Source organism: Corapipo altera, unplaced genomic scaffold, assembly GCF_003945725.1.
Source record: "Corapipo altera isolate COAL_440 unplaced genomic scaffold, ASM394572v1 60, whole genome shotgun sequence".
NCBI lineage: Eukaryota > Metazoa > Chordata > Aves > Passeriformes > Pipridae > Corapipo > Corapipo altera.
In genome coordinates, this window is record NW_020884912.1 from 4932394 (window position 1) to 4957618 (window position 25225).

The window sequence follows — 25225 nt, forward strand, 5'->3', positions numbered from 1 at the left end:
ACATTAGGAGGCTGTCAGACTTCAACAGAGCTGTTTGAGGATATATTTCGCCAAATCCATAGTTTGAAATGTCAGCTGAAGAACTTCATAGTCTGAAAATCGTCTCCCTGTGCCAGGAGGATTTCAGATAGTGGTTGGTTTGGGTTGTTTTGTTTGTTTGTTTTTTTGGTTTTGTTTGGTTTTTTTTTAATAGGAAAACCCAGAGTTTGTCACAAAGAGGGTCAATGGGTTGTCTGCTTTGAGTTCTGATCAGAGAATTACACCAGTTGTGTGTACACCCAAAACAAGCAGAGCTGAGCTAAGAACAGTATTTGTTCACCTTCTGGTGTTTGCGTTTAAAACTTGCATTCGCTGCTGGTGACTTTCTGAACAGCTAAAATCAGCTGCATCTCTCATTTGGGTATGGGAGTTTCAGCACTTGTCAGTTACAAGAAATTCTGTTTTACAGTGGATGCAACAGTGACTTCTGTAGTTCTCAAAACGGAATATACTGGCATAAAGAATAATCTAGCTATACAGTTATACGTTTCATGAGGATATCTATACTTCCTGATCCTCAAGTAATTGGTAGTCCAGAAAATTCCTCCAGAACAACCTCTGGAATGACTGCAGAATATTTTAGAGGCATGTAAATAGGACAAGAAAGTACATTACTTTTATTTTCCTTTAACTATACCTAATTTCAAAGACCATACACAATGGTCTTCGTGTATATTTTCAGCTGAATTTCTAAAATTCTAGTTTCACTAGGCTTGGATTAACACAGTTAATCCTACTGAATACAGGAATTAAAACCAGAGAAGAATCTACTGTACTCTGGAATAACTCCATTTCCTTCCCCATGCACATTCAGCCACTTTTCATTCAAGTAGGAATCACTTGGTCATTTGATAATACCTATGTTGAGAGAGCACTGTTCAACAACCTGGAAATAGCTATAAAGAATGTTAAACAACTGATGAATGAAGAAAACATATCAACGAAAGATTTTATTAAGAATGTACAATACAGAAAAATCTGCTTTCTAACCTGCTCCTGAGGGCCCATTTTGTAGTTACCAAGCATCAGAGAGGCCACATACTAACTTGCTGAGCAAGAACACAAAATCAAGCAAAGATTGAAGCTGAGTATAATTATTATGAGAAAAAAAAAAGAGTACACAATGATTGCTAGTGGAGAATAAAACCATTTGTCAGAAGACGAAAAAGCAAGCGATAAACCAGTACCCTCCTCCATGATTCATAAGGAAAAAAGTAGATACCAAAATGTTATAAAACTGCATATGCTTATAATAAGCATAAGCTACTGAACTCCTTAGTGGGGAAGGAACACAGTTTGAATCTCATAGGCAAAGCTGGATTTATTTTTCAGAACAAATTTAATTTTCAAACTGTCAACACAAACTGAAAGTCAATTAGACACTGATATATAATTTTAAAATTATATTTTTATTACATACTTTTAGAACTCAGCAATACCAACATAGACAAATGGGTCATTAAAGGCTGTTGTTTATAGTATCTGGTTGAATTATCATGGAATAAAATAAGATTGGTTTTAAGTGCACTCACAGAAAAGAATAGAAAATGCTAAAGTTCAATTATGGATATTTTATTAATTTGTTAATGCAGTGTACTGTTGAGGGCAACAGTTTATCATCCATGAGATTTTGATATTTTTCAGTACAAAACCTCACTGTTTCCCCCCTGAATTTTATTAGTGGGTTTACCAACAGATTACAAATCTGTAATAATACAGAATTACGTCCATGTGCACTTACTGTCAAAAGAAATAATGCAGATCCATCATCTACACTGCTGCAATTTTGTTTTGTTAAACAAACCTATACTGCCTGCAATGCATACTTTTCCTTATTTACAGGACTTTTTTTCCACAGATACCTAGTGTTTAAAAAGGTTAGTAGGGGATTTAACTTGATTCTGACTTAATTTACAGCAAAACGGAGAAATATAGAAAAAAAAAATTAGTTAACAGAAGAATTTCCCCTACACCAACCCTTACTGTCTTTGAGATGGGGATTCCCGATCTTCCAGCTGGCAAAAACCATATAACCTCTTACAGATGGAAATATCCATCCCCTCTCCCATCTTCTGCTCAGAACACTGGCAAGGTTTAGGTGACTGACAGATATGGAGTCAGTCAGGCTGGGGAAAGCACACCCAAGGCTGTCAGGGAGCCCATGCTCAAATTCCACAACTCACAATCTCTCATGAGGGTAGAACCTTACAGTTCTTTAAACCAATTGACAGGTTTGCTTCCTTTTAAATACAGCAGCTGAAAGTGCTGAAAGCATACATATTTCTTATTCAATTAAAGCTTAGCTCAAAGCCGGGTGTTTGGCCTTTCAGGACAAAGTAGCCTGCAGAAACAGAGCTGAGATGTCAGGCCTAACATGATGCAGGTTAGGAAGTTTATGAAAAATCCACGGGCAAGTTGATACAGTGTGGGGTCCTTGGAATGGGCCTGCCTAAGTGCTAAAGTAGTTATTTATGCCATCTCTTGAATCCTTCCCAAATTGAAGGGTTTCTTTTCTTCTTTTTAAAAATCCACTTCATCACAGACTTCAATAGGCTCTTACTGTTGTCCAGGCTTGTAAAATGAATTCTTTGTTCTCATTGCTGAGAATTTCTCAATATCCTCCTCTTAACCAAAATGCTGAGCAGTTATTTGTCTCTGTGAGCTTCTCAAGGCAAGCAGGTGTGTCCTTTATAAATGAACTGACTGCTGACCCATTCAAGTCAAGAACAAATGGTAATAAGCTATTTTGCTTACACTCAAAACACTTCTACTATAGCCTATACACAAAGCTCATCCCTCTTCCAGATCAAGGCAAATTCATTCTGTCCTTTAATCAAATTCCTCTCCCTCCTCAAAACCTATTTCATTGACTTCTTTTTCACCCCTTTCCAGTAAGAGGTCCATATTCTCACCAAACACCCAATTATGTCTTTCAGAATTAAATCATCAGAAAAATGGTGCAGCTAGCACATGATGATCAGCACAAACCCAGAGGTTTGTAACCATTCCTTGCTTGGAATGACAGCCCCAAACTGTTCAGAAACACACAGCATCAGTATTCAGAGTAATCCTCCCTCTACCTGCTACCTGGTTGGATTAAAAAAAACAACAACAACAACAAAGAAACAACAATATCAAACAAAAACACCCTCCCAATAAAACCCCCACTTAACATAGGTTATAAACACTTAGTTTTCAGGCTTAAGAGCAATTCAGACAGAGTTCTGAAATTCAAAGGGGGCTGTGCCAGCTGGTATTGGGGCTGGTGCTGTTTAAGATCTTTGTTGGCAACATGGACAGCGGGACTGAGTGCGCCCTCAGCAAATTTGCTGATGACACTGAGCCATGTGGTGTGTTAGACACCCTGGAGGGAAGAGGTGCCATCCAGAGGAGCCTCTACAGGCTTGAGAGGTGGGTCCCTGTACACCTCATGAATTACAACTGAGCCAAGTGCAAGATCCTGCACCTGGGTCAAGGCAAACCCAAGTACAAATACAGGCTGGAAACTGGGGTAATTCAGCCTGGAAAAGAGAGACCTTATAGCCTTCCAGTATCTGAAGGAGGCCCACGTAAAAGCTGGAGAGGGACTTTTTACAAGTGCATATGGTGAGAGGTCAAGGGGTAGTGGCTTTTCACTGAAAGCTTAGACGGGATATTAGGAAGAAATTTTTTACTGTGAGGGTGGTGAGACACTGGCACAGGTGGCCCAGAGAAGCTGTGGATGCCCCATCCCTCGAAGTGTTCCAGGCCAGGTTAGATGGGGCTTTGAGCAACCTGGTCTAGTGGAAGGTGTCCCTGTTGAAGGCAAAGGGGTTGAAACTAGTCTTTAAGGTCACATCAATCCAAACCATTTCATGATTCTATGATCCTGCAATCTCTAACATAGGATATCAAGTTGTTAAAGAGCCTCCATCCCCTGCAGTATCTGAAATCAGAGTATCACTTCGACAAAGGTCTTGTAAAGAGCTTACTCTTATTCTGTGCTCCAGATTCCTTGCTGTCTTTATCAGATAGTCCTGCAAGGACAGCTGCAAAGGTGCCCTCAGAACGCTTTTCATCATATGAAGGTTGCCTGCACTATTTCTGTCAGAGACATTGTTGGATCATTTTAGTTTAGTTTCCACTTCAGTGGAAAAAAAAAATTGCTAAAAAAGCAATTCTGTTACCAACAGCAACAATTCCCATGTTTTCAATTGCTGGAAAGATAAGGTAAGTACTTTTAAACTTGTACTTCCTGAACATGAGTACAGAAAGAAAATTAGTACAACGAAATAAACCTTATGTTCAGTCAAAGAAGCCAAAGATATCTTACAGAATAAATTTAGGGTAAAAGAAAGAGAAAGAAATCCCATCTCAGGGTTAGCCTAGCTTCCCCGCAGCCTGAGAATTGTTACCAATGACCCATGTAATTAAGTTGATCCATACAAGAATCTCGCTCTTGAGCAAGATATTAATTATTAATATTAACAATATTAATAAGTTCTGGTACTACTGCAGATAAATGAACAAAGTCAAAAATAAAACCAGCCCAATCATGTGTGATAGTTTTATAGATCCTGTAATAAATGTGCATTTCCAGGAGCGGATAAACTTTGGGTTTATTGGTTTTAAAAACAAAATAACAACATGGAAGAATTAGCCACATAAGTCAACACAGGACTCAGGCATATGTTCTCTGTGTGCATTCTGTGTGTTTTCTGATGTCACATGTGTCAATCTTTAATATAGTACGATATACCCAACAATGTATGTTTTCAACGTAATGCAAGATGAACGTGCTTTGGTTTTGCACAGAGAGCAATGACCAATAGGGTAACCTAGTACTTCAGAATCTCTTCTTAAACCTTTCATTGTCACATCTTCCACTGTATTTCTGTGAGACAGGTAAAAGCGTTTTTCAAGCAATTAAATTTGTTGCACATATCTTTTTTTATTTTAAGAATTTTACTTAAGCCTGAAGCTCACACAACTTATATTTTCAAGCACTCTGGACTTAGCTTTCAAGCTTTATACATGTTTCTTTTTAATTGTGCAACTAATCCCTGCTCTTGTCAATGACATTAAACTTCACACATCCACAGAGATGTGGATTCCCTGTCCCTTTGGGCAGGGAATGTTTAATACACTTAGCTACCCTTCTGTAGTACAGCATCCAAGAGGTTACAGTTTAGCTCAAAAACTCAGGTGGTTAGATGGCTTGTTTGGACTCTTTAAGGTTTTTAATTCTGTAATAGTCTTTAGCACAATCTCTGGACATAGACAACATGTATATTTGCAAGGACAATTGGGGTTTGTTCCACAAAGCAAAGAAATCATCAGAAACCCCAACCAAAACCAGTTATCACAGATTTTTTGTTTGTTTATAAAAAATACACAGTAACTTTGGCCAAGCTGTGAAACAGACTTTGGCAGCCTTAATATTACTGATATATAAAAACTGAAATATTGTCATTTCAGCATTTGGTTTGTTGGTTCTAAACCAAGAAATATTACTGAATATAGGATAACATCAGTTCATGCACAAGCAGGTGAACAAGCCAACAACCCAGTAACTTAGGTCTGAAACACTTTGGTGGTGTTTTTTAAATTACTTTTATTTTGATATTGTTTCAAATTCATTATGTTCTAGAACATGAGGGCTGGAAGTCACAAGTTAGCTTCAAGACCATACAACAACAACAAAAAAAATCAGTGAAAGCATTGTTTTTTGTATGCAAGTCTTTTAACTCACATTCTTAGCATATTTCTAAAAGGGAAAAAAAACACCAATACCAAAGCCTCCCCCCCAAAAAGACAAAAACAACCCAACAAAACAATGAAAACCCCAAACCCAACAAAAAACCCCTGTTTTGGTTTTCTTTTTTTCCACACAGGAACATTAACTGGAATAGGCAAAAAACCACTTCATAGCTTTTTGGACAGTAAGAAAAATGGAAGAGATGTGAGCCACAGCTTTCCAGAAACCAGCCCAACAAGAGGTTGTTCTGTATACAGATAACAAAACTTCAGATAAGACATACTCAATTACAGCTTCTGAAACAGGCTGGAGAGAATTTGTTTTGACTCAAATTAAAAATAAACAGATGTAGAACCCCAGTGAATCCACCTGGAGATGGGTTAAACTGAGACAGAAACCAGTTAGGGGTGTTTTTCTGCTCTCTCTCTTCTCTGCAAGTGGGTTAACACCATGGCTTACCCAACAGGTGCAGCTCCCACGTGAACACTAGAGGCACATGGGGCCAAGATCTAGGTGCACACCATCACCTCCTTCCTTTAAAAGGAAACAGAGGTGTGTAGGCACATAAGGAGGTGATGTGATGTGTGCTTCAATGGCTCTAGCAGCCTAAACTACTGTACAGTGCACCTGTTCAGTGCAAACACAGCTCTTGAAAGATGAACCGATGCTGAACGTTTTTCCCTGAAGAAGCTTCTCTTTGCTCAGGCAATTAAGAAATGTAGTGGAATCCATGATAAAGTGCAATCCTTAAGATTTGGGATTTCACATCAGAGGCTACAGCAGTCAGAGATATATTTTAACACACATATATGACAGTTCATTTATGAGTCCTCTGATGTCAAACTTTGAGGTAATTAATCCTATCAACCTTCAAGATCTCATGGGCCACAAAACTTCATAATATGAATACCTAAGCTGAATGCTGGGTTTTTTCCTTTCAAACCACAGCTTTGAGATTGCAGCATTCGGAGCCCTCTCCACCAAAAGAAGTCTTCTTATAAAATACAAATATGCTAACACACAAATCCAGTTATGAGAAAACTACAATCTTGCACGGATTATCCAGCTTTCGGAAGGAAGGAGTCACAAAGCTGATTGCTTAAAACACAGTAGGAATGAACGATCAGACTATGAATGACTTAAAAGACCTGAAATAACTACACTGTCTGAGGAGAACACGCTTTATTCCCCTCTCAGAGCACTGAAAACACATAGGTTCATCACTAGCACCAATCAGAAGAAATTTCTGATGCAGAAATGAAATTTTAAATAGCAGAAACAATCACCACAAAAGGCTCTTTCAGGTGATAAAAAAAGAACACTACAGCTTAGATGTAAAAGCATCCCTCCTGAACAGTGTACCGGGTACTTTAAAACTTGCATTCCTTCTCAGATGAGGGGCTTGCACTCAGATGAATCAATCCTGTAAAAATGAGATTCCTGCTTCTGTGAAGAAGCCAATTGAGCATCACAGTCCAAAATGCAGAAAAAAAGCCCAAACCAACTCCACAATGCAAAAAAAGCCCAAACCAACTCCACAATGCAAAAAAACCCCAAACCAACTCCACAAAACAAAGGTCCAAACTCTCATATGTTCTCAAATTATTTACACTGTCCAATGTATTAAAAAGAGTTTACCTGCATATTTTGTGGTGTTTGATTCATCCATGGACCAGAAGCAGTGATCAAAGGCAAACACCTGCAGAAGCACATAAAGAGAGAAATTAGGATCCTCTGGCTACAAGATATTTCTTTTAAAGCGGGACATATCTGTGACAGTGTAATTAGTCTCTACTGTTTCTGTAGATCCTAAATCAGAACTGTAAAAAAGCTTCATCAGCAGGAATACTTTCGTGACATCTTGAGAGTTGCAAACCACAATACTTCTTTTCTATCTGTAAATACTATACTAAATACTCCTTACTCTATCCCTTAATGCAGATTTCAAAACACAGCCAAAATCCAATAACTAACTCCACTCTTCTCCAGGCACTAACACTAACAAACAGTAAGGAAACAGCACCACAAGGACTCAATATAAAGAATTTGGTGAGATGACTATTTGGCAGACATCAACACAATATGCACAGAAGTTTCACCATGGGATGGACTTCTAATACTCAGTGAAGATCATTACTACTTACAAGCCTTAAGGAGCAAATAAACAGTATTAGATTACCTGCCTAAACTAAGAGTACAGTTCTGCATCTCAGCAGAGGAAGCTCAGAAACTACAAATAGAAAATGTAGCTCTATTAGAGAGAGACAAGCTATCAGAGCCTGCTCTAATAAAAAGATCACTTAAAATCGCTTCAGTAAAGAGTTCCAGCTAGGCAGAAATTGAATGAGGTTCAATATTGTGCTCAGTGGGCTTGCAGACCTGGAACAGTGTCCTGTAAAACCACTTAACACATTGGGATTTCATCCAAGTTCCTTTTTCTGCACATTTGGGAACATCATGGTGTAGACATTTAACATTGTTTTTTTACAGCTTTATATGGCCACAAACACACCTAAGCTGCAGTGTATTTTCCACATTTTGCCATGGTAAACTGACTGTGGATGAGTTAACGATACAGATTCTGGTTTAGCTTTCTGCTTTGGGAACACAAAAGGTGGAGAAAATCTCAAACCACCTTTTCAATAAAACTGCCTGGGTCAAAATTTTCTTTGCCTGATCTTCCAATAGCTGATCTCCTTAGTGAGACAATCCATGCATGTCAATGTAGAGCAATAGCCACAGGCTCTGTTAGCAGAAACACCCAAATTCACTAGAGAGAAGTCCTGAGGTGAGGAAGAAGAAGGATCATTTTCTTTTGCCTTTTGGGAATCAAGAACATCTTGAACTCCCTGCAATTCAAAATTACAATGCAATCTAATCTACAGATATGCTGTAATCTAATCTAAGACATCTTCCCAAAATGTCTATTGCTGCAAACATTCCAGAAGGATAAAACCAGGTTAGCACAGTAACCTCACCTCTTTCCCTTTCCTCCAGCTTAATGCAAAACACATCAAAAGGCCCGAGAGAGGACTCGATACTGAGACAACACCTAGTCCACAAGAGTGAAATGAGTTCTGGAATTCCCTTCTGAAAACAAACAAACCCATAATAATAATCTAAAGGGAGGCCTGAGTCACTACTGTAGCACAAATAGAAAGAGACAACTTCATGAGTCAGGATGTTCCCTGATGTGACTGAGTCAAAGATGAAATTTGGTCACTGAACTGCAAGTAAAATGCAGCAGTTACTTCACCTTGTCTTCAGGCATCCGCATAAGTAGGAGGCACTTTAAATTACTTTTGTGCATTTGATCATCATACTTCAAATCTAAGCATAAAAACCTGCCATCAATAAGAACCCCCTAACCCTTTTCCTAACTTCTGTAGTCCAGGAACCACTGTTTCTCATCTCATATTCTATGGAAGTTTTCCTCACAGGACTTAGTAACAACACCTGATCTCTCCGATGATCAAACGGCAAGCAGTTCAATCACAAAAAAGGAACCCTATTGTAAGGATCCAAATCTACCAGATGCCGATTCTTCCCCCTTAAAACTAAGCATTATCTGCAGTGGATCACAGAGACCAGTTAAAAAGGTTACCCAGCTACACATGCTTGTGTGTATAATGACTTAAATGTCAATACAGCAGTACTGTAGGCCAATTTAATCTATTGTCCTATGCATTTTCCCCTTGGTTAACACGGAAAATCATGTCAGGATCATTCAGTGACTTCTAATTTAAACACTCATCTTGCAAAGAGACTCTTAAAACTAAAATATTGCTTATAACCAAGAGTTTCTTGTAGAAAAGCAGTTTTTACTGGGATTTTTTAAAAGAGATAAAAATTGGTCAGACTGATTTTTAAAAGGTCAAAAATGATTATGCAATAGGAAGATTAAAATTCTGCCTCAAGATAAAACACATATAAATATAGCATTTTAGTATGTTTTCATAACAAACATAAAAAGCCAGGGCATGGACTTAGTCTATTTATAAAATCTGTTCTGGAAAATTGCCAAATCCCTCTAACAGAAGTAACAAGAGGACTTTTTTTTTTTAAAGAGTCAGGCAAAAAGGCAGAAACTGCTGGGTATGCACTATCTGCGAAACATGTAGAGCAGCTGCAGCAAAACTCCTCTCTCCATTAAAACTGGCAGAAGAATACTTAAAAATTACTTTGATTAGTGATGACAAAACAGCTACCTTGAACATTTCCGGCATACTTTAAGGAAGCACCCAACCAAAACAATTTTCTGGGCAACTCAGACCTTTGGGAAAACAGATTGCAAATGCAAGAATTAACAGGGTAAGAGATAAGGCATACAAGAGCAAGATACTTGGTCCCAGTCAGCAAGGCTCTTCCATGTGTACGTGAGGAAGGCATTTTACAGGAAATACCTGTAGAACAGTGCCCTACCTGAAGAGTGACCCTTTTACAGAAAAGATGATCAAAAAGATAACTATTTTATATTTTTCTAACCCCCAGTGCAGGAATGGCAGAACATGCAGTCCTAAGATGAGCATGCAAGCATACTCGGGGTCAAGACACAGAACCTATGCTATGAAAAAGAAACCTTTTAAGTCTTTTCTAATGTGCTCCCTTCCTTCTCCCATCTTCACTGATTATTCTTCCTTGAAAACAGAAATGGTGGGTATTACTTTTTCTTCTGACAGAAGTATGCAGATTAATTATTATTTTTTCTTTTTTTTTTTTTTCCCTGAAGAAGGTATTAAACCCCCTGTCAACATGACTATCAAAGCTATCAAAAGTTCTGTTAACATCCAAGTCTCAGACTCAATGGTCAATACTCAAACTGGGCATTACTGGGCATTGAAAATGCCTTTTTAGCAAAGATTTTTACCAGCTTATATCAAAACCGTATCAACCAACTACATCAAAACTACTATTGAAAAATATTTGAACAGAGATATCTGTGACACAAACAGAACCTTTAAACTTCAAGCACCTCATATGAACTAGTTTTTAACTACATTTTGGAAAATCTATTCCATTGAGGTGCTTAATATAAAAGAAAAATAAAAGGCAAGTATTTTTTGTATGAAATGGAAAGTTTAAAATCGCTACCTTTATTTCCACTAAGATTTCATGAACTTTCAGTTATTCCTCTACATCTCTGTGACTACACAGATGAGTATTTCTGCTTTCCTACTGCTCTGATGTCCATTCCATAGCCATTGTACCAGGAAGCTTAAGAATTTTCAGAAGACAAGCAAAATGGGAAAACCAAGAAAGACAGGTATACATCTACCTCATAAGTCTGTATCAGCATTCAACTACAAGCAGATTTAAGTTCGCACGGGTGTTGGCCAGTTCTCACAACTGGACCCAAAATTACTCTGGGCTTTTAAATTACACAGGGAACTAACAAACAAGCCTCAAAATTTTCTTATTTTTGCAAGGTTCTACGTGTCATAATTCAGCCTAGCATCTAAAAGAGAAAGTTAGATATAAGGAAGCTGCCAGGAACCTGCCACACTAGAGTAGGAGCTTATAAACAAAAAATTTTGAATGGAGGGATGAATAGTGTAGGTTTTTTCCCAGCTCTATTATTCCAATGTTTGACATTGCACAGTATTTTTAGTCTGTGTTGTATGACAGTTGTAAAAAAAAAAAGCTTAAGACTATTATTTTAGACATCTCAGAAACAGTCAAGTAACAGACAGAGCTACAAGTAATGCAACATGACTCACCAGGGCACAGCCTTGCACAATTGGAAGCCCACAGCAAAAATAAGTATATGAGCTAGAGTAGGTACTCATTGTATATTTATTATAAGAATTTTACCTCACAAACATTACAGCACAAACATATAAAAATGGAAAAGTTATGAGAAGGAATTAGCTGGGAAGTGCTAGATCCTGGTACGACTGTATCCAGAATCATTGTAAGTGCTCACATTACCCCAAGTAAAAAGAGTTATGTAGGCCATTTCTAGGTTAGAGAGAATTGCACTTGGAGTGCTAGCAAATATTAGAAATTAAACAAAAGACTTTTTCTGGTAACCACAAAGTTTAAGAAAAGTGGAAGATATGTGGCTTTGATTCCTTCAGCAAACACTTACAGCAGTTTAAGACAGATGTTGGTTATTTTGCTAAGGAGACAGCTAGAGGTTATGGCTTCCTGCAAAATGGGATGCAGGTCCATGCACCCTTTGTGTACATCAGTGAAAAATCTGGAGTTTTGTCTCAAAATCGCCTGTACCTGTGGCTTAAAAATGAAATTGTGGATCTTAAACTAGAAGAGTCACTGTGTCTGACTGCTACACAGCAGTAACTTCTCACAGAATCTGAACAGACAGCAAAGGGGTATTTACATTTTGAACAGCCAAAACAATGTTCTGCAGAACTCATTTTCATTAAGGCCCCTAATCAATGCTTGAGGAATTAATAATTTTAAGAGTTTATGTATGCAAGTATACTCAGGCGAACTACTTATAGGTAATGAGTACCATATCCAATACTAACTGCTTGCCAGACTAAGCCAAATTACATAATTAGTTTTAAAAAGGAGTTTAATTTCACATTCATTATTGTTTTGAAGCCTAATTCTCAGTATAGGCTAGACAGAGTCTGGGGTTTGAATTTAGCAATGCATTACCCAGATTGAACATTACCCCTAACGTATTGTCTATGCAGCTATAAAATATTGCAAATGTATGGCTAATGTTTAATAGCCATTGCCATCTGACCAATAGACAGCCAATTAATCACATTCTACTTTCACTGAAAAGCAGTCAGTCTGACTTGTTAGGTGACTTATGGGACTACCTGGTTCCTAAAAAGAAAGGAAGGGATAACTGAGGAAGGGAAATTTTCATTCATGAGGCAGCTGTTCCTACATGCCTATTACAACTGCTGATGGAAATAAGTAATAAAGGAGATCCACAAGGAAACAGCAAACAAAGTCTACACCAGTAAGCTTAATGTAAATGGATGCCATTTAAGAACTGAGAAAAAAAAAAAAAAGTTGGTCACTGTATGACAAACACAAGACCCACAACAGGGCTGAAGAAGTATGGAAAGAAAATCTGAAGGTGGCCTAGGGCACAGTTCACAGATCTCAGGTCAGAACAATCATTTTACCTTTGTCACAAAATTACACTTAAATGCGATGTTTGTAGAAATAGCAAAACACCCTAATATCCTTATAATAAATTTTCTTATCACAGCTTCTGAGGTACCAAATTGAAGTGGCAAAATAATTCATCCATGGCTGACGATAAGCAAGTTCATTAAAGACAAAGAGAATTCCAATATTTCTAAAATTTTATTTTAAATAATCCTTATTTGAAGATCAACTACATGCAGTACCCTAAAAACTGTATAAATCAAGTAACATTCACAACTCATATCACACCCTCACAAACTCAACAAAGCCTGTTTTCCACTGATGGCATGAACCTTATTCTGTCTCAAACTGAAAACATTTCACATAACGTCAGAAGTTTCAGCATTATAGCTTGAGGATATTAATGACCATCCAACTATACCTAACAATAATGTGACATTTACGCACAAGCATGCAGCTGTTCTGGTTTTGTCAAAGAAATATAAGGCCATAATTGAGCTTTTATGTAATGTTGAGAATAACTTTATTTGCCTATAATAGAACACGAATGATGTACTGCAGAAAAGGAAGGCTCTTGTAAAAAACACCTTTTTTCAGGTGAAATTACAACAGAAAGGAGGCATTTTTTTTCCTTTTAAAAGAAAGGTTTAACAGTGATCAAACTCCCTTGTGTTAAATATATCAATTGGCATTGATAGAAGAACTTTATTAATTTCCTAATATAGGTACACAACACTTTTCTCCTGCCCTTCCTCTGCACTACAGACAACACAGACAATCCTTTCTAGGTGAATTCTGGTGTACCTTGGCAACTTTTACACTAATTATTAATTTCTGACTATCATCCAGTACAAATAAAAATTATTTGCTTCTCATTGGATGCATTTTGTCACCTTTTAAGAACAGTATTTTAACTTTTAAGCAGAATTGCGTGCAATGAAATGTTTTACACACAATACTCGTTTACTTTTTCAAATATTTTTATGAATGCCTTAAAATTATGGCTTGCCCTTGTCGCAGCTTTAACAAGTCGTGTGCCTTGCCTGCATGTCAGTTGGATTAAAATATATTCTTCTGAAATTATGAAGTCTTTAACTTGGAATTATGGGGAACAGATAACATGCCCAACTCTTCTGCATTGTGCAACATTTTCAAGTAGATATAAATGTATAAAGAGACAAAATACTTACCTTAGGTGGTTTTCTAGATGATTGGCAAGAAAATCAGCAATGATGACAAGAAGCATGAATATACCATTCACATAAAGAGAAGGCAGCAAAAAAAAAAGAAAAAAAACAAAGTCAGTGAATGTCATCACTATCTGAACTTTTTTTTAATCCACAATGAATTTAGGAATAATCACATCAGAAGATATTTAAATGACACATCACAGATTTTTAACCAGTAAGTATTTAATTACTAATACAGTCCCACATTAAAAGAAAAGGTCAGATTCTTTATAGATATAAAAATCAAACAGAACTGAAATCCAGAAAGTAGATGAGAATCTGTTTTGTCATGGAAGTCGACACACAGCCCATCTTTGGTGGCAAGTAAACTGAGTCTGCAAATTGGCAGACCAAGGTGCCAGGGTGAAGCCTCACTGACTTCAGCAGTGCTACACATGCATGACCAAGGTAAGAGACAAACAAATGTTTTTTGTAGAGATTATAGAGGTGTGAAAAAAAATAAACCTGTGTTCTCCCTGGCCACAGAAAGCCTACACAGAGCATAAGAAACCAATGCAAAAGCACCATTACCTTTCATTGCACATAACTATAATGAGTGCTGTCAGAAATAAAACAGGGACTACAAACCCCTAGTCTAAAGACACCAGCTCAGAGTACTTCAACTTGTCCTTAAATGCATTTATGCTTATGCTGGCAGCCATATGGCCACACTGTAAATTAAATCAGTTTGAGGATTTTTTTGGTGGGATTGGTTTCAAGTGAGATCACTGCACTGTTTCATTATGCTGCCCTGTGCTCATTAATGGCAGTGTAAGAGGGGAGGTGAACATACAGTGCAGAATTAGACTGACAAGCCATTCATCAAAACCACAACCTGAGGCATATGTTTAAATTATATATTGAAATAAGCCTGAAATGATACACAGAAGAAATTTCCAGTTGCTCTTCACATAAAGGGGGAAAAAAACATGGAAGAAAGAAAGAAAAATAATATGGATGAAGACAAAAAACACAACCAGAAAGGTCTACAGACAAACAAGACAAGCAGAGAACACTGTAAGGTTTATGAGATAAGGGTATGGATCAAAGGTATTAGCAACAGACATACTACACAAAATTCAAAGATATCAAGAGGTTACACTTTCAGGGCAGAAACACGTGGGACCAAGCCATGCTTTCATCCACCAGACTATGCATACCAACTGCACCAAGTCGGGAGGCGGAGGTGGGGGGAAGACAGAAAACACTTTGAGTAGTTTTCTCAGCAACCCACAACACAAGAGCTCAGCAAAAGATGCCAAAGCGACGCAAATCCACAAACACATCTTATGCAATCTTTTCTGCCTACTCTCAGCTTGTACCTTGGATGACACGTCTGCCTGAACCAGAAGTTACATATCTGGTACACAGTACTGGTGTAATGCAAACATCGTTTGCCTCTGAGCTAAACCACTTGCTGCAGCTTTACCCTTTCATTATTGGTCGCTACTCAGGCTCAGTCCATGGTTAGCTCATGTACAGGTGGTTCAGAACTTGTGCAGAATGCACTCTTTTCTAACTGAAAAATACATTTAGTTGTACTCTGCATATTTTCATTTTAATCATCGTTTTCAGATATGATGCAAGTCCAACGTTATCAGCCTGTCCAGACAGAGTCCCAGCACCAGCTCAAAACTTTGAAAAGAAATTCCTACTGAAAGAAGTCTTTTGGAAAGCTTCTAAATACACTCATATCTTGAAAAATAATTCCAGAATACATCAGTTTTCTTAGAGAATTCCTGATAAGATTGCTGTACAGCTTCAGTGGAAGCCCTAAACAGTTTAGTTGAAGTAAAAACCAACACAAAGTTTATCAACTTCTTTTTTCTTTTCTGAGATCATTCTTATAAGCCTAATTGGAAAAGGTACGGAACACAACTGAAGTAAACAAATGGTTTGACACATTTCTTAAAATGTTAACTGAAGCAACATAAGTCACTACCTTTTTGGAAGTCTCATCTTACTCTACTTTGATGTCCATTTCAAAAAAAGCGTAATAGCCACTTTTTAAAGTCCTGGTGTACAGCAGAGCTTCCTGGTAGCATCACTGACCTCAGGGGTTTCAAAGCAAAAGGAGTCGCAGTTTCCTACCATAATGTCACATCCTGCTTAAGCAACTCCCAACAACTCCCTGCATCACCAAGAGCAATATGATCAAAGGTCTCTGGAATAAGTCAGCTATATTGTCTCACAGGATAGATTTTTAAGTTATTTGGAAATTCCAGCTAACCAACTCAGTGTAACCATTACCCTGGCAGTGATTCAGGTGGAGACACTCCAAAATACTTACTTCAATCAAAGGACTCAGACTAATAAATAAAGAACCGTGTACAGTTTACCAGAATTCACATCTGTAGCAGCTTAAAGATGTGCTATAAATCCCTGCATTACCCTCAATCAATTTTTCACATACTTTTTTTGGTCTGTTTTTTTATTTTATTTTAATATGTACTTCATGGTTTCTTTCCTTCCTAGAAACCAGCAGCTTTCAGCTTCAAAGATAATTGAATTTGTCTCAATTTTTACCAGTGACCACAGAAACATGGTGATTCAGTGACACAGCTGGGGCTGGGGAGGCAGGGACACACACACAATACATGTATGGACAAGAGACCAAAGATACAACAATTAGAATGTTTATTTCCAAGAATTTTTAATTACATGTCTAATCATCCTTGGTGTCAATGATAAGATGTAAGTAATACCTTTTGAGTGACAACAAAATCTCCTCTAAAGTGGACAGTTAGTATACACTTCAGGACATTATCAGAGTTACCTAACCTTTTAATGCATCTGCACAACAACAGATTTTGGTTTAACCTGATAGGCATCTTCAACCTGCACTCTCAGACAGAAGACTGACTTTTCTCACATGCCTGGAACTCAAAACCCAAGTAAATACCATCAAGAGCCTGGAAAATATTCTCATAGGCCAGGAGAAAAGCATAAATTTCAATGACCACAAAGCTTCTGAACTTGCTTCTGCCTTTGTCCTTAAGCCATCATGACTTTGGTAAAATATCACTAGAATGATTTTCCAACTTTACCGAGTAGTGTGTCTGGTGTTGGTATCTGCTCAGGCTTTATCTTTCACAACAGTACTAAGCCTCTCCTGTCTTGGCTAACACACATGAAGACTCCAGACTGTGTAGCTACCTAAAATTTTAAGCCAGATAAACAATTTATAGAACATGAATGAGAAGCCTTCTTGACTGCATTCACAGTTTCTCCTTAACAACTACCCCACTGCCTATAACAGTATACTGTGAGAAGAGTGCACTTTGCTAGTAGTTTAACAACAGCAAAGGTTGTTTCCTCTTTTTTATCTTTTTAACTACCTACATTCTCCCCTAGGAGTCTTCTTTTGTCATAGAGAAAACTAGTCCCACGCAATAAGAAGCAATAGAAGACACTCTTGCACTGTGAGCATCCAGAAATGTGTGATACTGTCATCTTAAAGACTTCATAACTTTCAGAACAAGAACTTTCTTGTCCCTTAGCTAGTGTTGTCAGCATTTCCAAGCAAATGTCACTTCTACCAGAAAGAAAAACATTTTATAAATCAAAAAAAAAACTTGACAGAATTGTTTTTTCTCTCTATTGCATATAATGGGGTTTCATCACCCCACCCGCTTCTCACCCCCAGTTAAGAAAGTCACCTTCAGTAGGGACAAGGTACGATCAAAACCAAACCGTAGGTGTAAACCCTGGTACTCCACATTAAAGGAGACAGAGACCAGGGCATCTTTGAAAAACAGGTCTCAGATTATTTGGAACATTCACACAGCCAAATTCATCTCCAATTCAGCTGTTCTAAGAAGCCAAGTAGGTCACAATCATACTATAATGGTTTCAGACTTTGGAAAGTATTTAGTGGGATTTTTCCTTTCTCACATTAGTTAATCAAGATGAAGCAATCATAACCAGTTATGTTAAATAACCACACATAGTATCTACGAATGAATGAATCAGATGACTTTGCAGCTCTTGTAAGCTGACTATACCAAAAGTCATCATCTAAGACTGAGTCTGAAATCCCCTTTTGCTCTCACCACATGGGCAACCACAGCAAATTCATGGTACTCACTGATTTCCCAAATATATAATTGTTTACAGTTAAGTGGCTACATAGTCATTGATGCACTCTTCAGGGTAACTGGTCAAAAGAATTATTACAAGCAACTATCAGTATATGAGACAAGGGAGAAAAGACTTCAGGTTTTTATATGATGAGCTGAAAAAAGTCTTCCTCTCTCCTCTGGAAGTATAACGATGAGCAAATCGAAAAGATCATTGTGATAGAAAATATTATTTCTTACATTTCACTGCTTCAGCACCTCTGGAATCTAAAGACCAGTCCATCAAAACAAATACTGTAGTAATTTTAAGTGGGTTTAAATTTTGTTTTGTTTTCTAAAATCAGGTTGCTTTACAACTCAGGTTGAGTATATCACCAGCAGTGTGCATTTGCCTCACTCCAAGGCAGAGTGCAAGGAAACAAACCAGTGGCAGGACCATCAGAACAAGTGTACCTCGCTGTCCGGGATAGAAGAAACAGCACTGTTTATCCATGTGTAGGAAGTTTTCAGAGTGACTGCAGCACAGACAGCAGACACTCAGCACTCCTAACTGTAAACAATGTAAATTATGTAGAAGCAGAGGGATAGTGTTTCTCCTATCTTTCACAGTAAGATCATATAGCTCTAGGACCCTTCCTTGTCTCATGGTTTATCACTACAGGCTGTTACTTGCAGGCTTGATACCAAGCATGTTAAAAAGTGTGGCTATATATTATTGATGGACACTGTACTAAACTACCTAGGAAAAGATCACAGGCTGCCACAGTAACAGTTTCAGACGATTATATACTGCAAACTACTGGCAGTACACCACTTTCTCTACAAAGAACACAGAAAAAGGACATTTATTTGTCCATTTCCTCCATGAATTTTCTAAATGCAGAAGGAGACTGAAGTAGATGGCAGGGGCTATGCTCTTAAAGGAAACAGCATCCCACCTTTGTGCTTGTCTGGGGCACCTCCTGTACAGCTGACTAACGAAGCTGGCACCACAATTCAATACCAGGATTCCTGGAAGAGTGACTTTACATACTGTGTGAGCACACATATGTACAAAAATATAGATAATTAGTTATTTTATATTCTTGCACAAGGTATCTATTTAATCCTCCTACCCAGCAAAAGTCTGCTCTATGGACAAAAGAATCCTTTGAAGAACAGCAAAAGAAAAGCATTTTAACAAGCAAAGCAATTTGAGCAAGTGCCTGCATAATAAGGTAGTAACTGATCATCAGAAACACCACGAGAAACAGATGTATACTCTAATAAGTTGTTCTCACATGCTTAATAGAAACCTACTATGCTAAGAGAAAAGTCAGACACCAAAATCAGAATGACAAATACTGCAGTGCAAGTTAAACAAAACAGACATTACAGTAGCAGAGTGACTTCCATGAGAAAAAAGAAGAAAATGCCTGGATATTTCACCATAACAGCGTTCCACTCCAAGCACTGAAGTTCATTTACTACAGCAGTGAAACCACAGGTTATGAAACCAACACAAGCTCATTAAAGTAAGTGAAAGGCATTATATTCTGACATTTACAACAAGGAAAACAGCAAGTGACAACTGTCCAGGAACATTATTAGTCACTACTTACCTTTGCTCCCAAGTTCTGACTATTTTTACTGCCCAAGGCATTATTATTCCAATGCCAGCAATTTGTTGACATGAAGTTCAAGTGTTTCTAATCTTTACACACAAGCCTTAGTGTCATGTAAAAACAACTACTGACAGCCCAAAAAAGGGCTGACACCTATCCTATATGCAACAGAACACCACTGTGCAAACAGCAGTTGGCTTAGGAGAGCAGTCACCACCCAATAGCAGAAAGATTCATCTATCCCTCTGCTAAAAAACTCACCAAAAAATAATCTGAATACTCTCCTACACAAAATAAGTTGGGGGGGGGGGGGGGGGGGAGTATGTTTGGGGTTTTTTTTAAATCCCATTTCGGTTAATTTACTTAGTTTTATTGAAAAGGCAAAAACTAACTAAAATTGTCATTCTGCTCTGAGACCAAAGAGCTCTACTGCAATCCTGACTTCTTAGACTCCATGTAGAACCTACCGTGTTAAATACTCTATTTTCCCCAAGTCTTTAATCATACTCATTCAAAACTTATCCAAGACTCTAGTTATTGCAATGAAAACCTGCTACCCCAATTACAATTACAGCGTAGCCACAATCACAAGTATACCAAGCTTGTTCTTATTAACATCCAGCTAGACTCATAACAAAAAGGCAAAAGAATGCAAGTCACCTAATGTTCCTAGCAAGGGTAGATACACTACCAAGTTCTCCTGATCCTTTTTAAAACAAGTCTTTCCCCCTCCTTTCCAATAAAACTGAATGCACAAGAAACTAAACAAGGAGATTTTCACTACCTAATCAGGTTTAGCTAATCAAGATGAGGAAATGAGGCAGGGGAAAAAGAATTTGATCTCAGCACCCAAGATCTGTTAGCTCTTAAGGTTAGTCTCCAATGAATGGTTCTTAGCCTGAATGCAATGAAACTGCTGTCAAGAGTTCTGGAAAGTATGTGGAAACACATTCTATGAATGTTAATAAAACTGCAGTGGTATTTCTTAGGCACCCATTATTCTTATTCTGTTGCATTTGTTACTAGTGCTCTTGAGGAGAAAACACCCCAAGCATTAACTGGCATTTCAACTCTGTGCACAAACTCTATTGAGACTCTCACACCCAACCAGTCACTGGAGTCAGTTACTCGCAGCTATTAACCACCTCCTAAGTCTCCAGTCTCAATGGAAAATGTTCCCTTTCAACACTACCACTTCTTTAAAATACCTTCAGAAATGCTTGTAAGAACCATCAAAACATCAGTGAGGATATATTCCCTGTGGAGGTAGTGCTCAAAGCTATTTGAAAAATACATTGCTATTTTATCACCATATACAGTACTTAATCCACGACAGATTGCCTTCAAGGGCATGTGAAGGAAATTTGATAAGCAACACAGTATTTCATAAATTAAATTTGGTTTTTGTTAGTTTGCTGGTTCAAAACTGAGGCATTACAATTTGCTAGAAAGACATATACAGAGCAATCAACAGCTTCATTGGCAAGGGTCAAGACAGAAGATCTCTAGTCAGTGGCAAGACTGTAGACTAGAAAGAACTAAATTGTAAGTGTTAACCAAGTAACTGGATCTGAACCTTGTTTTTAACACATTACTTTCCTCAGTAAACAGAAAAAAAGAGGAAAAAAAATCACTCTTTTTATGGAAGGTAAGCATATTTTTTTCCTACTGAATCAGGACAAGGATATATTTGAGAAGTTACTGAAGTTGGAGGTACACCAGTCTTGACCATGTGTTCAAGCTGGACAACAGACAAGAACCCCCAGGTCTCACTGCCACATTCCTTTACCACAACACGGAAAATTATCATTCAGTTGTCATCTACTTTATTTTACTAACGAGATTTCAAGAGAGATGCTAATTGGGTTTGACACTTCATCCTTTCACACAGCTCTGCAAACGTATGTTAGCATTCTTTAAACGTAACTGCAGTACGAAAAAGTGTCTCAGATTCAGCAAAATTCACAAATTACTACTTTTGTTTCATACTAGCATGTGTTTTTAGTGGCATGAATATTAAATGAACTTGTCAGAAAGAAAAATACTGTTCATTAATTTGTATTTAAAATTAAAACTTAGATTTGATGACAATACACATTAGCAGAGCAAATTCCATCCCTTCACTCAAAAACATTTTCTATCTCAGCTGGTTGCAATACCAGCTGCTTTGGTGACTTTGAGATGACATATTTGCTTAACAGACTTAACAACTAGTACCATTTGCCAGAAAGTGGACACTCTGTAGAAAAGATGATGATGATTCATGGGATAAATAACGTTTATTGTGTGGAACAATGTATCAGGAACACAAACTCAAACCAATTCTACATAAATAGACAAAGGGAATTGAGCTGTTACTGCACCAACACTTAAAAGTACTGAGACTATTCTTGTACAGAAGTCATACAGGCAGGACCTCTAGAGAACTTTTCACTGTTCCCTAAGCTTAGGCAGTAGCCTAGTCAGCTCCAGTAACCATAAAATGAACCACAAAAGTTACCCAAACGCTAGAAAAATTCTTCAAAGTGTGTCCTCCATGTTTATCAGTTAACAAAAAGAGAACAACTGCCAAGGCAGGTAGCAATCTTTACAGAAAGAAGACATCAAGCATTAAGTTACTGAACCTGGAGGGAAAGGTACAACCTGAACTCATTTCTAGAATTTGAGAATGTATCATTCCGAGCAGAGAAGAGTGGTAACTGCAATGACACTCAGAGATTTTTCATCTGAGAACCCCAGACAAGAGATTAGATGCCATTCTAGTAGACAGCAGAAAGGTAAAAGAGAACATATCCTACACAACAAAAGAGGTGAGAAAAAAGAGAATTTAACAGAGAATTTAACAGAGAATTTAACAGAGAATTAAGCTCCTTCTCCAACGAGCTGTGAATTCGTGACAACTTATATAATCATTATGTTACTTTGAGCCACAAGCATTTCCTTTTTTTACAGCAAAGGTTGAAGGTAAGACCTCTCTAGCAGGAATTATGTTATGTATGTAACGTACTTGGTAGAAATGACAACCACCTCCTTGCCAGGTGCCATACGGTAAAATCATAAATTACAGGAGTGACAAACACACCAGACTTTATTCCAACCAGTACAATGAGCACTGTGGAAAAATAAACAAGATTCCTAAATCTTCCTGACCGAAAAATGAAGTACACACTGCTTATGTACAACAAAATAGGAAACATTTAGACCTGCAGTAACAATAGAAGTCTAATCTCTTTACAGGGCTGAAAAAGCAAGGATCATCTCAAGACTGGATGATTTTATGTTAACAGATAACAGACTAAAAGACCCAAATTATATGTGGATCCAGTGTTAAGGAAATTCTTTTGTCAGATCTAATTTAATTCTAAAGGGTTGAATTCATATTCTTATTCTGGTTTTATATGATGGAGAATGATAAAATCCCATTTAAAAAATTAAAAATTAGGAACCAGAGTATTTTTGCTATGAGGAGAGGCTGAGAGAGCGGGCACTGTTCAGCCTGGAGAAGAGAAGGCTCAAGGGGAATCTCAGGTATATAAATATCTGAAGGGAGGACCTAAAGAGGAGGGAGACACAAACTGAAACACAAGAGGTTCCACTTTATCACTGGGAGGGTGACCAAGCACTGGCACAGGTTGCCAGGGAGGTTCTGGACTCTCCCTTCTTAGAAATGCTCAGAAGCCCTCTGGTCACAGTCCCACACTACCTGCCCTAGTGGCCCTGCTTGAGCAGTGGGGCCTCCAACCTCAACCTTTCTGTGAAAAAAGCTAAAATAAATTTTTCAAAGATATTGTGGCATACAGCAGTAGCATGAACATTAATATAAGAGATGATCTGAAAGGTTTGTGACTCAGCAATTTGTAACCATTACTTTCATACCAAACTTGTTCCAATTTAAAAAAGTCAATTAAAAGCCACCTCTAGAAATCCTTAGATGATATGGTCCCCACACCAACCAATATACAGCAGTTTTATAAAAAGAAATTTTCAATGTAGTATAAAATTTGTGGCAGCCCAGCAACCTTCAGTGGAGTTTCACACCTGGCTTTTATGACCAAAATTTTTTCACATCTCCAAAGAGATACAGGCAGTCTCCTGTGAAGAATATTATTCACTGTGCCCATCAAGTGATGTTATGAGGCAAGGACTGGCATCCAGCTTTCACCTATTGATTTTTAGCGAACGAGCTGGGACAAGATTACTTGTAACATCACAGTAGCAAATTCTAGTTTCCTCTGGCAGATGAAGGGAGATTAATTAAAATTCCTGATAAAGTATTACAAGCAGTTTTCAATATAAGAAATGTCGATTTCAAAAAGAAAACATGGGCATGACTCACAGGATCACAACCACAGCAAGAAGGCAGTTTTAGGGAGAACTACAAGAGAAACAGAAGTCATCTCAGACTTCATAGACATTGATGGCTTTTAGAAAATCTAAAAGGAGGTCACAATATAATTGTACACAAGTCATTAATGTGATCAGAGAGTTATTAAGAACTGAAATGCATTTTCAGTATTTCCTGAAAAGATAAAACCAAAAAATTAGTTATGTTTGTTCTTAGAGCTAAAGAGCGAGATTACATCTGCCAATATATATAAGCTGGCTGAACAAAGCAATAAAACATAGAGCAAGAATCTCCAGGTCATATAGTCCACAATTGTCACAGGCAATGACGTCATGAAGTCTTTTGAGATGGAGTCTGAATAATTCAATGTTGTTCTGCCTCATGAAATGCTATTTATGGTCCTACTGTCCAGAAAGCTTTCCCAAATTTTGACAGTGAAGAAATTTAATCTCAGGTTTTTTTGTTTCTGTACCAACACTGTCCTGTAATTTAACCCTTCAATCAAACTCGAGAGAGCATTCTACATATGCTCTCATGTGTTATGTTTCCCTCCTAGCTCTAAGCATACACACTTCTATGTACAAGGTTCTGCAGTCCTCTAGCCATCTTGACTTCAAATCAGTTTGAATTCATATTTCTTAAGCACAGTGAATCTCAAATGTAAAGAACACTCCAAAAGTCCAAGACACTACCAAGCCCGATGCTACTCCAAAATCCAGGACTACCAAGAGTCTTTTAGAATGGCATAGTTCCTATGTCGCATTCATATTGAACTGTTTATGAGGAAACATTCACATTTAAAAACTTTGGAAAACGTGGAAACAAAAATCTCTTTGCATAGAAAGTATAACTCTTTCCAGTCTTTGCTGTATTCCTTCAGTACTCTTGAACCGCTGTTGCCTAGGTCTTCCGTGCATTGCAAAAGGAGGAATCATGACACATTTCAGTTTGCAATAGAGATCAGAAAGGAGGCAAGAACGATAGAAATTGCTTTATTTTTGAAACGTGAAGAAATGCTTTAACTAGCAAATTCTTTCTGATCAGAAACAGAGAAAGAAAAACTTTGAAAGCAGAGATTGTATCTTTAATTAGGCTGC

At 37.7% G+C, this 25225-nt stretch overlaps 1 protein-coding gene across 6 annotated transcripts in view; it reads right to left on the bottom strand.

The window, feature by feature from the left end:
• Positions 1 to 25225, bottom strand: part of KIF13A (kinesin family member 13A) — a 107856-nt gene that overhangs the window by 53275 nt on the left and 29356 nt on the right. For all 6 annotated transcript variants that reach the window (XM_027654109.1, XM_027654108.1, XM_027654114.1 and 3 more), the window contains exons 3-4: positions 14062 to 14074; positions 7415 to 7475 (exon numbers count right to left, since the gene is read on the bottom strand). In XM_027654109.1, the coding sequence (XP_027509910.1) occupies positions 7415 to 7475; positions 14062 to 14074 (74 nt within the window). The remainder of the gene's footprint in view (positions 1 to 7414; positions 7476 to 14061; positions 14075 to 25225) is intronic.